A 12,500-nucleotide genomic window follows, 5' to 3' on the forward strand; every position below is an offset into this window, starting at 1 on the left:
GTCTCTTTAAGGGAAGTCAAACCAATCTGCATCTGAAATCAATTCATTGACCCTGTGCACTGTGTTTCTTGTACACTGAGTTTTAATAGGAGTGGGAATTGATGTATATATGAGTGGAACGACCTCACTGAGAATATTTGTTTTTCTATTTTTTCCATCCACACTAGCTAGGCTTGTTTGTAGATGAGTTTGATTTCAGCTAATAAGTATTGATTCTCTTGCGCTAATTAAGAGGCATATTGGAAAGTAAAGGTGTTCTTTCAACATATTCTTTTGAATTAGGCCCAATTAAGCACATTATGTGAGCAGAGTTCCTTTGCTGCCTAACTAATTAACAGGTGATTTGGAACAGAGATCCACTGGCGCACGTTATTGTGTGCGTAGACATATGCACACACACATGCACACGTACACACACACACACACACACACACATAAACACACACAGAGACACACACATACATGCAAAACATGGACACACACACACACACACACACACACAGTTCAAAGCAGACCCTTGGGACAGACAATGAGGCATCAATGCAGAATATCAAAACACTGTTTTACATGAACGTGAGGGGAAGTAAAAATGTGTTGTTAAGGTTTTTCTTTTAAGGAGAAACTTTCTGGTTTTGGCTATTTTGCATAAAAGCCTGTGTGGTTTGATGTAGATACTCCACAAAATGTTGCCTTTTACATTTTATCTTTTAAATGAAAATGGACTTGGTCCAATCCAGATGAAAAAATGCGGAACCTCCAAGGGTTCTGCAAGAAAATACATTTATTTTATCTGCCATTCAACAGTGATTCCACTGCAAGGTGGGACTCATTTTGCTATCTCCTGATTGTAATACATCCTTAGCAAATCCGGTGTGTGAATAACCTTGATACTCACAACTTATAGCAGAGTACGGAACAGTAATATTGCACCAACCTTGGGAGCTTTATTGAGAAGATTCGGTCACACACTTATTTCAATCTTACTGCTTTCAAATTACAGTTTCTCTTTCACTACCTCCTCTAGTCAGTGAAGGATGCTGGTCCACTAGCCTCTTCTGCTTTTTTGTCCAGGCAGACTTCCAAATTAATATCCGCTTTAGTCCAATCAATATGGCCTTCTGCAAAACAAAGAAAGATTGAAACTATTCAATAAGCATTTGAGACCCAGGAGGATAATAGAAATGCAGACTTGAGCGGTCGTGCTGCTATTGTGATGCTGTGATAGGGTGGGCGGGTAGGTCGGTGTTTTTTTTTTTTTTTTTTGTGGGAGTGGGGGGGATTGTATGGGATTCTCTTCTGGGAAGAGATATATATAAATAAGTTGCAATTGACACAGCAGAGAAACTATCGTGTGAATTGCCTTTGATGCAAGAACAAACCTCAAACAAATTATTCTATTTTTGCTTTCCCAGCAGCCCTTGATCTGGTGGAAATTGGATCAGGATCCTTCTGCGGGGGATATAAGGCGCAGTGTACACGTCTGCCATCGCTGCCGTTTCTCCTCGCTTCCTCGCGTGCACATGTGTGTGTGTGTGTGTTTGTGTGTGTGTGTGTGTGTGTGTGTGTGTGTGGATGGGGCTTTTTTAATTAGCTCGGAAACTCAAGGTTTATCTAATTCCATGTGCACAAAAGGGGATGCTTTTGAGAGCGCGCAGGCTTGCAGGGTTTGGCTGAAATTTAGTTTTTTCGGAACCGATGCTAGGATACGGACAGCTGGTGATCAATACAACACGATTTATCAGGATGATTAATAATGATCTTTAGGACCAGACGCTCCCCAACGTACCGCCAGTGTCTGGTATTCGGTTGAACCAGCGTCTCATTATGCCTAATTGCAGTCTCTCTCTCCAACATGCCCAGGATTCATCCACACATATCACACCAAGATATAAAATTACGAAACATGATAAAACAATACGGAAAATAATCAAAAATGTCCGCAAAGATTTAAAAAGGTGAAAACATGATAACAAATTTACGCAAACGCTATCCATGCGGTTCGCGTCAACGCTGACAAGCTCGCAGGTAAAGTCGAAGTCAAACATTTCCAGAGCAGCAGCAGGTCTGTGCTTACAGGAAGCCATGCTGAATAATGGAATGATGGAGAGAGTGGGTTATTGTGACAGCTGCATGCTTACCGAGCACGGCATCTGTACCTCGTGGGCCGCAGAACATCTGCTCTCCCATGCTGAAGAATAACACTAACCTCTTGCTCATCTCCGCAGACCTAAAGGCCTGAGTGCTCCATGGGGGTCACTGAGGGTTCAGTTCTGATACACGGGTTTTTTGTTGTTTTTTTTTGGGGGGGGTTGTAATTATTTTGGTTTATGTTTTGTTTTTGTCTACATGTGCTGTTGTCATGAATGCATCAACTCTTTTTTATGCATTTGGTATTCATATACTTAATTCTGGATGTGTGGCATCGGATTATGTTTATGTATGTCTATGCTAGTGACACTGTGTGTGTATGTGGTTTGTGGATGCATAAATAGAAATGTGTATGTGTGTGTGTGTGTTTGTCTGAATGTGTTAGGGAGGTTGTGTGCAACTTGTAAGTATGTGTGTCTTGTATACATATTTGCTCTATTTGTATAACACTTGTGTGTGTGTATGTGGGTGTGTGTGTGGTGTTTTTGTGTGTGCATGTATGTGTATGTGTGATTGAATATTCATGTGATTGAACATGCATGTGTGTGTGTATGTGTGTACAGTATGTATGCAATAGTGGACATTGTCCCCAACCTGTTTCTCCGTCCCTTGTGAGATTGGGCCCCTCTCTCTCCGTCCTTTCCTGCGCGGGATCGGGATGTGCTCCAGGGGAGCTGTTTGGAGTAGGGCGCACTGGCGGAGTATCGCATGTCTCCATTATTGATATGTTGTGATATGGAGATGCTGTCCAGGCTTATTTGTGCTGGCAGGCCGAAGTGCTGTGCCCCCCGCTGGGATCAAACAAATGGCCCGGTTGACTTACACAAGCGCCGTGTCATGTGGTGTCACCTCCGACCCCACGGCTCTGGCAGCCATCTGCAGCTCAGTCAGCGGGCAGAGCAGACCTGGCAGGAACCTCCAACTCTCCACCTCGCTTTTGCTCTCTCACTCTCTCGCTTCCTCCCCTCTCACTCTCGACCTCTCTCTCTCTCTCGCTTCCACCCTCTCACTCTCGACCTCTCTCTCTCTCTCTCGCTCTCTCGCTTCCTCCCTCTCACTCTCGACCTCTCTCGCTCTCTCGCTTCCTCCCCTCTCACTCTCGACCTCTCTCGCTCTCTCACTTTGTCTCTCTCTCCTTTATCTCTCGCTCCATCCCTCTCTCCTCTCTCTTGCTCTCTATCCCTCTCTCTCTCGCTCTCTTTCCCTCTCTCTTTTGCTCCCTCCTTCTCTCTCTCCCTCCTTATCTCACTTCCTCTCTTTCTCTCACACTCTCACTCTCTAGCTGCCCCCCCCATCTCTTTCTATCCTCTCTCTCTCTTTTTCTCTTCATGCTCTCACTATCTTGTGTCATGTCTCTCACTATCTTTTTCTCTGTATTCCTCCTGTATTCTCTCTCTCTCTCTCTCTCTCTCTCTCCTCTCTCTGTCATTCATTGTTGCAGGATAGAGACAGGGCCCTGCAGGCAGTACCCATCCCTTTGTTTTTTTCCTTCTCTCCGTATTGTTGTGCGCGTCTCATGCCTACTCCTCTCTGTACAGGCTTTGGCTTGCTCATTTTCTGTCTTTTACTGCCTCATATGAGCTTCACACTCTGGCTCTCTCTTCCTCCCTCGGTTGGATCCTCCATCTTTCTCACATTACTTTACAATGCACACACGCGCACGCATGCGTGCAGACACACACACGCACACACACACACACACACACACGCACACACACACACATACACACACACACACACACACAAACACACATACACACACACACACACACACACACACACACACACACACACATAGGGCCTTGTGTGTCCCAGCTGCGCCCTACTGTCAAAGCTGAAACCCAACAGTGTCTCTCTTTTTCTCATCTTCAAACTGCATCTCTCTCTCTCTCCCCCCTTCCCTCCCTCTCTCTCCATGTGAGAGCGCAGTGTCTGTCTCTTCATCCTTCTTCCTCCCACTCTCCAGCACTCTTCAGCCAAAGACCTGAAATCCTTCATTTTTATCGCTGCTGGACCGGCCGTTTACAGTCAGGCCTCTTTATTAAAAACCATATTTCAGAGCGTGACTCCGCAGAGAGAGAGCGATCGGGCTCCAGGGCGCTGTGCCACCAGGATGGGGCGTGGGGGGGGGGGGGGATGGAGGACAGGGTCTCTGGTTCTTCCTCGACTGGTCACACTGACCTGATGAGTGTTGAGGGCATGTCTCCATCGAGAGAGAGAGAGTGGTTTAAAAGACTTTATTGAGCCAGTGTTTAAACCGTTACATTACTGCAGTTAATGCAATCGAATGTAATCGAATGCAACCTGGAAAACCTGTCACATCTTCAGATTACTGCAAAAATAAATCTGCAATACAAGCTTAGTGGAAGGCTCTCTATTTCCCCCAAACAAAAGTGCAAGAATATGATTTATTTCAGCCTGCCACTCCAACCTCCACTCTTTAATGTCCTATTCTTTCTATCTGGACCTCAAAAAACAGGGGTGAGAGAGAGAGAGAGAGACTGTCTGTTCCCATAGTCACACAGCGACTGATCACAGACAGGCCTGAGAATGTGACACATCACTGGGTCCATCTGTTTGGTGGAGAGTGGTGTGTGTGTGTGGGGGGGGGGGGGTGTAGGAGTGTGTATAACAGTGTGTGTGTAGTGGTAATGCTCTCAGATTGGAATGGCTTACTTTACACGTAACAAGCACACACCAACTGTGCTGGAAAAAAGGACAAAAAATAAATAATAAAACAAATGAGAGCAAAAAAAAATTCTACAGTGCTTGCAAAATGCCTCATTTAGCTTATGCCCCAGGAGCGAAATGGTGATGCGTGGGATTTCACTGCACAAGTCCCCCATTACATCATCTGTCAATCGCCTAAACGCTTAGCCCCTGATTGGTGAGTCCCTAGAGGAGGGGCTGTGACATATATCAATGTCTGCCCATTTGCTGCGGTTGAGCTGCATACTCAGTCAAATTAAGGTTGTAAATAACGCCGTATAAATCATACTGTGCTGGATAATCACAGATGTGGCCAGGGCACTCCCTTCTTATTTAGCTATTGTGTCTCTGCGTTTTAACTTCTAAATAGGCCCGTCATCATGGAGAATGTATTTTTTTATACTTCTCTCTCCTTTCTCTCTCGAGCTCAAGCTCTCGGGCTCTCGAGCTTTGGGCCGTTAAGGCATAAGGCCTTTTTTAGCTGGACCTTATTTTTCTCTCCTCTGCCGGTTCCAGTTGGTGACTGGACGGCATCAGGAGCCTGTCGGCGGTGGACAGACCTCGTTCTGGAAGAAAGCAGCACAAGGAAGGGGACAAGTTCTGTTGTCATGTGCTCCTGTCAAAATGTTCCACAAACCCCTCCACCCGTCCCCGCAAAAAAATGTCAGGGACATCTCAAGATGTGTCTCTGGACAGGAGGCCTAGAGGGACCCAGGGGATGTGGCCACACACACAGCCACCCCAGATGCAGCCATGATGAAGACTTACAAAAGTAAACAGGGCAGAGAGAGCGAGAGCACCTCAACATAAAATTTTACGACCGGTGGTTTACATATTATGCATTTTACGATGCCCATTTAGCATGATCATTTCACCATTACCTTGTAGCCGTGAGCTCATGTGATTTTGGCAGTATGGATGGATGTTTCTTTTTTCTCACCTCTCGCTGCCAAACAAAAACTCGTTAATATTCCGCTGCATACCTATCTCTACCTCGCCCTAAGAGACCCACCTGCCTCCTTAGCGTTGATGAGTTCATGTTTGTGCCCCCCTGCCTGAGAGGGGCCCTTTTATCCACCTGGTGGGGATGCTCAACCAGCTCTGACAGGCTTTTGGAAACCAAACACGCTGTTTATCACGTCGCTTCAGTCTGAGCTCTCAGCTAAAAAAGAGAAAAGAGGAATTAAAGAAAGAAATGGAAACACTTTTAGGAGGTAATATTGGAAGGAGGTTAAAAATGTCAAACATATTGAATTAGCTCGTGCTGAGGAGAAAAGCTCACTTTGGGGCGCGCGGATCGTTTCCTGTCATCACTTTGCATCACCTTGGAGTCTCATCATCCACCCAACCCAACCCCACCCCACCGCCCACCATCTCAACTTACCACATCCTGCCCCACCCCTGAGTAGTTCATTTCGCCCAGCGCCCTGCACCTTACCTCTCCCAAGCTTCCCCATGCTAACTGAGTTACAGTAGTGCAAGTGGAGTTTACAACTGATGCATTGTCTTCGGACGTGAGTGAGAGAGTGAGAGAGTGAGAGAGTGAGGAGGAAGACTGAGACAGAGAGAGAGAGAGAGGAGAGGAGGGGGGGGGAGGAGGGGGAGAGACAGAAAGAGGTGAAAGCACTGAGGGTGAGAGATAGAAGGAGACATAGAGACAAGAGAGAGTGAAAGAAATGGAGGATAGAGAGAGAGAGCAAAAGAGAGCGAGTGAGAGAGATAGAGTGGTAGCACGAGGGCCGGAGCCCAGCTAGAGTTTCTCCCAGGGGCCCATCTCCATCAGTGGGGGAGTCTTTAATGGGTCTGGGGTGGCACATGGGAAGATAGAGCACTCTATTAAGCATTTAAGCATGGCTTCAGAACGCTCCAAAGCATTGATAAAGTGCTGACGTGGCCAGGGCTTTATCGCTGTTCGTCAAAAACACACACACACACGCACACTCTCTCATCCTCACAAACACACACACACACACATACTGTCCATTTCCGAAATAGTCTCCCTCTCTCTCTCTCGCTCTCTCCCAGTGGTTTACTGGAGGCGGATTATTCCCTGCTGTCCGAGCTGAGAGCGTGGATTAGGCAGGAAATCAGGCCATTATTGATCAGGCGCTCTCCTATAGTTCCGCTCCATGTACCAGCCGTCTGCTTTTTACATTCCACAGAAGTCTCCTTCCGGACGTACTTCCCATCATGAGCATTAGGCAGCAGAGAGCAATCTAATTGTGTGTGTGTGTGTGTGTGTGTGTGTGAGAGAGCAATCTAATTGTGTGTGTGTTTTTTTTCTGTTTTGTGTGTGCTATTGTGTGACTGTGGACAGTTCAGTGTGCATTTGTTTGCTCACTTTTGTGAATATGTGTGTGTGTGTGTGTATCATGGTAGCTTTGTATGTGTATTTGTTTTTATGAATTTTGCATTGCATGTAGATTCAGTATGAACCTCTATGTGTGTTTGTTGACTTTGTTCATCTATTTGTGTGTATGTATGCATATGCATATAATTTGCGTGAATTTTAATTGTGTCCGTGTGTATTTGTATTCATGTTTACAAGTCTATGTGTACAGTAGCCTGTTTGTTTGCATACATACATCTGTATGTGTGTAGCTCTTAGCTTCTAAGCTAAGATGTGTTTCAGAGTATCTCATTGTGATTAAGATGTTTGGCTAACACAACAGTGGTGTGTGTGTGTGTGTGTGTGTGTGTCACAGTTAGCCTGTCCCTTCAGGCTGTGGAGAGCCACGCGCTGACAGATAGACGCAATAAATAAATGAGCACGATCCCTATCGCCAACATTTAAGGCATCAGCGCTGCGTTGTGTGTGTGTGTGTGTGTGTGTGTGTGTGTGTGTGTGTGTGTTGGTGGTGCAGTGGGTAGGGGGGGGGGGGGGTACACGTCGCTCTAATGGCTGGTGCCCATGGAGTATTTAACCCAGCTAAGAGCCCTGTGTGTATCAATGTGTCCAGCCCCGTTAGCCTGTCAGGCAGACATGAGTGTGGGTGGTCTGGTCTGCCTCAGAGAGGGATGAAGAGGTTCTGAGGGGCCCTGGATGCTAAATACTGGATGCTGCATCCTAAATAGCTGCACCGTTTAGGTTTTCAAGGTGGTCGTTGTAGGGCTTGGCTCAAGATGTACTGTAAATATACCCTATTTGGGAGCAGTGTGTTTAAGTTTGTGTATGTCAGTGCTGTTTGTGTGTGTGTCTGTGTGTATGTGTGTGTGTGTGTGTGAGTGAATATTTATGTGTGTGAGTGTGTGTTTGTGTGTGTATGCATACAGCGGTCTGTGGCATGTTGTTTGTATGTCTGTGTGTGTGAGGGTGTTTTTGTGTGTGTGTCTGTCTGCGTGTTGTGTGTGTATGTGCTTGCATTTGTATGCACATTTCCGCATTGTCTCTCATGTATGTTTGTCTCTGGTGTGTGTGTGTGTGTGTGTGTGTGTGTGTTGGTATGTGTGTGTGTGTGTGTGTGTGTGTGTGTGTGTGAGTGTTTGTGTATGAGTGTGTGAGGTGAGTGGTTGTGTGTGTGTGTGAGAGTGTGCGTGTGTGTGTGTGAGAAAGAGAGAGAGAGTGAGTGTGTGTGTGTGTGAGTGTGTGTGTGTGTGTGTGTGTGTGTGTGTGTGTGTTTGTGTGTGTGTGTGTGTGTGTGTCCCTGTGTTTCCGTGTCCAGTCAAGTGCTATGTCCCTGGCTCCCATCCTTGCTGGCAGACTTGCTTTACAGAGCGACGCACCCCCAGGTCTCCCTGCAAGGCAGTGTGGTCTGGACTGCCATTCGCCTCGGGGCGGACAAGCGTGTTGATATGTTGGCCAGTGTCTTATCAGTTTGTCTCTTTCTGACCACAAGGATGGACGCCTTGATGCCCTTCGCTCCCTCCTCTGCCGATTCCCTTCCTGACCTCCTCCACCTCCTCCACTGCTTTCCACAGAACACTAACACACAGACAAGAGAGGGCTGGGGGGGGGGGGGGGCATTGAGACAGGGAAGCGGAGAGGGGAGAAAAAGGTGGGTTAGCAGGTGTTAATGAATAAGGCAGCACATGGCAAGGTAGACGACAGGTGTCTGGAGTGTCTTTCAGAGATAGACTATGGTCTGTGAAGGTTGCTTTTCTTTCCTTTTTCTTTTGCTGTTGTTGTTTTTGAATCTCTCTCGCTTTGTTAACCTGAAAATAATTGAGACAGGACCTGGTGCTCTCTTGATGCTGGTTTGTCTTTTTCATGCTCCCTTCTTTCTTTGTTCCTGTTTTGGACATTTTTGCTTTTGTTTTTTTTTTTTTCTTTTTTTTTCCGTTTTTCTTTTTTTATCATAGTGCAATAAATCTTTTTTGAATTTTCTCTTTTCTCTCCTCCCCCTCTCCTTTTGCCCTGATCCTAGGTCCGCTCACAAAAAAACACGATGAGTCTTCAATGAACCGGCCGAGGGATGAAGGTATTTTTCTTGCATGTTTTCGTTCTTCTTTTTTGCCGTCTTTTTTTCAGAAATCTTTTCCGGGAGGGGATAGCCAATCTCATTCTTGCAAATCACTGTCACACACTTGTCTCACATCTTACTAATAAGCTCAGCGCCTACTTCAAAGCAGAACCTGTATCTTTCATTCAATTTGGTTCCAGCTCACTTTGAAAAGATATCAGAAGTGCATTAGCATAGTCACTTATGTAAGGACGTAAACATCCATGCATACATGCATACGCCCATCTTCTTACACCTCTGCTCCAGCGTATCCTTCACCACCACCTGCACTTCATATTGGATTGCATTCGTATTCTGTCCGATCACATGATGCAATTTTGAATCTTTTCTTGAATTTAACATTTTTGCTATCTTATCTTATTTTGCTGCCATTTTCATCTTGTTTTTTGACCGTTATTGTCATTGTACTCATAGCAGATGTTGTTGTTGTTGTGGTTGTGGTTAGCTGTTAGTTAATTTCATTAATTGTTTGGTTTTACTGTAATTGCTTGTTGGAATTTAGTTTTTAATACCTTCACTTAGTGTCCGCATGGGTCAGTCTGAATGGGCACTCAGGAAGTGAAATAGTTCTCGGAACGGCAGCATAGAAATAAACCAAGCTTTTTGATTGGTCACGGCCAATGGCTTGATGGGAGGGATCTTGTTGACAGAGCACAGGAAGTGAGTGAGAGCATTGCATTGCCGTGGTAACTAATCTGGCCCATGCCCAGAGTGTTTATTCCTGCCCTTTGCCCTTAATCTGCCTCCCCCTGACCCTGTTTCCACGGCGCCGCTGCCTACTAACCACAATGACAGTGATTAACAAGCTGCCATTAGCACCATCAGGTAGCACGGTGGCCAAGTCCAACATGTGTGAGTGAGTGTGTGTGTGTGAGTGTGTGTGTGTGTGTGTGTGTGTGTGTGTGTGTGTGTGTGTGTGTGTCTGGGTGTGTGAGTGTGTGTGTGTGTGTGAGTGTGTGTGTGTGTGTGTGTGTGTGTGTGTGAGTGTGTGTGTGTGTGTGTGTATGAGAGAGTGTGTGTGTGTGAGTGTGTGTGTGTGTGTGAGAGTGTGTGTGTGTGTGTGAGTGTGTGTGTGTGTGTGAGAGCGTGTGTGTGTGAGTGTGTGTGTGTCTGTGTGTGTGTGTGTGTGTGGGTGTGTGTGTGGGTGTGTCTGTGTGTGTTCATGTGACACAATAATGCAAGTGTGTAAGCATGTGCATCTTTATGGGGGTGTATGCACACTTTTTGGGGTGTAATCAAGATGATAACATTTCTGTCTGTGTGTGAGGAGTGCAACCATTTTATGGTTTATTATGGTGCATATATTGCTGTAGAGCACATCTAATATATGTTTGTGTTTTGGAATGCGTTTCATTATAAATACAAACAGCGTCATGAATCATGAGAAAGTGTACTGCTTGAGTGTTAAAAGGTTGCACTTAGAGGTCTTTGAGTGTGGCAAGGTGTGTTCTAAACCACCATGTGCGTGTGTGTGTGTGTGTGTGTGTGTGTGTGTGCCCTGCATTTTCATGTGTGTATGTGTGCATGTATGCCTGTGTGTTTGTGTGTGTGTGTCACCATGTTTGGTTAGCAGTAAATATGCAGTTCATGTGTTTAGTTCTCTGATTCTCCACATCTTTAATTGGCGCGGTTTAAATAGAGACAGATCCAGCTAATCCAATTGTGCCTTTCTGAGCGGTGAGCTGGAGAGAGAGAGAGAGGGTAGGAGACGCTCGGCTGAGTGGAGGAGAGGAGAGATGGAGAGAGAGAGAGAGGGTAGGAGACGCTCGGCTGAGTGGAGGAGAGGAGAGACGGAGAGAGGGAGAGACGGAGAGAGAGAGAGAGAGAGAGAGAGAGAGAGAGAGAGAGAGAGTAGGAGACGCTCGGCTGAGTGGAGGAGAGGAGAGACGGAGAGAGAGAGAGAGAGAGAGAGAGAGAGAGAGAGAGAGAGAGAGAGAGAGGGTAGGAGACGCTCGGCTGAGTGGAGGAGAGGAGAGAATGAGAGAGAGAGAGAGGGTAGGAGACGCTCGGCTGAGTGGAGGAGAGGAGAGACGGAGAGAGAGAGAGAGAGAGAGAGAGAGAGAGAGAGAGTAGGAGACGCTCGGCTGAGTGGAGGAGAGGAGAGACGGAGAGAGAGAGGGGGGGGTGACAGAAGAAAGATGAAAGAGAGAGGAAGAGAGGGAATGCTCAGAGCACTGATAGAGGAGCAAAACGAAAAGGGAGGGGGGAGGACAAGAAACTGTGGAGGAACCCCCCCCCCACACACACACACACACACCCAAAGAAAAAAATGTTGTGATGGAGACAAGTGCATGGTGAAATGACATTCATCGCTAGCTTTGAAACTGAGAGAGAGAGAGAGAGATGGAGAGAGAGAGGGAGGAAAAAAGAGACTGCATGAGTGTGGGTGTGAGACAGGGAGAAAAAATTGAGATGGTGTGTGGGGGGGTTATGAGGGGGGGGGGTCCCATAACAAGAGACTTGGGAGGAAAAGATGAAGAGAGAGAGACAGACAGAGAAGGAGAGAGGGAGAGAGAGGGAGAGAGAGAGACAGACAGAGAAGGAGAGAGGGAGAGAGAGAGAGAGGGAGAGAGAGAGACAGACAGAGAAGGAGAGAGGGAGAGAGAGAGAGAGAGTGTGCGTTGCAGAGATAGGGGGGGTTAGGATGGGTGAAAAAAATCATGAGATCAGAGAGAAACAGAGAGTGGGAGAAAAGAGAGGGAGAGATGGGAGGGAGATAGAGTGCACAGGAAAGGAGGGGGAAGAGAGGAGAAGAGAGAGGAAGAGTGGCAGGTTGGTAGGAGAAGAGTCAGAATGGCGGGCTTGTGTTTTCAGCAGGGTTTTGAAGCGGGGCAGGATACTGAGGCCTCTGTTGTGCTGAGATGTGCATTGGGCTTTTTCCACACAGCCTTCCCCCCTCCTCTCTCTCTCTCTCTCTCTCTCTCTCTCTCTTTTGCTCTCATTCTTTCCCTCTCCTCCTTTGCTGGAGCTTCATCATGCACACGCTCTGCACACAAGTCTGCAGTTTCGCACAGATCGAAACCACATAAGAAACCTCATGAAATATGCAGCCGCTCCATGTTCCCAAGGAAAGCCATCTAAAAGCAAAGCAAACACCGCGGACACATGTGCGTCCCCTTGGCCTGCAGTCGCCAGCTCCCCAGCTAAGCGGCTCTCTCTCTTAAATGGAGCTCTTCCCTCTCC

General features: G+C 46.7%; 1 protein-coding gene across 1 annotated transcript in view; it reads left to right on the forward strand.

Moving 5' to 3' along the window:
• Positions 1–12,500, forward strand: part of nlgn2b (neuroligin 2b) — a 39,213-nt gene that overhangs the window by 3,494 nt on the left and 23,219 nt on the right. The window contains exon 2 of the mRNA XM_076273631.1: positions 9,222–9,275. Within this exon, the coding sequence (XP_076129746.1) occupies positions 9,222–9,275 (54 nt within the window). The remainder of the gene's footprint in view (positions 1–9,221; positions 9,276–12,500) is intronic.

The sequence above is a fragment of the Alosa pseudoharengus genome, unplaced genomic scaffold, assembly GCF_046254945.1.
Source record: "Alosa pseudoharengus isolate Yale_2024_CS ecotype anadromous, Long Island Sound unplaced genomic scaffold, YU_APseudo_1.1 YU_APseudo_1.1_scf_8, whole genome shotgun sequence".
Taxonomy (NCBI): domain Eukaryota; kingdom Metazoa; phylum Chordata; class Actinopteri; order Clupeiformes; family Clupeidae; genus Alosa; species Alosa pseudoharengus.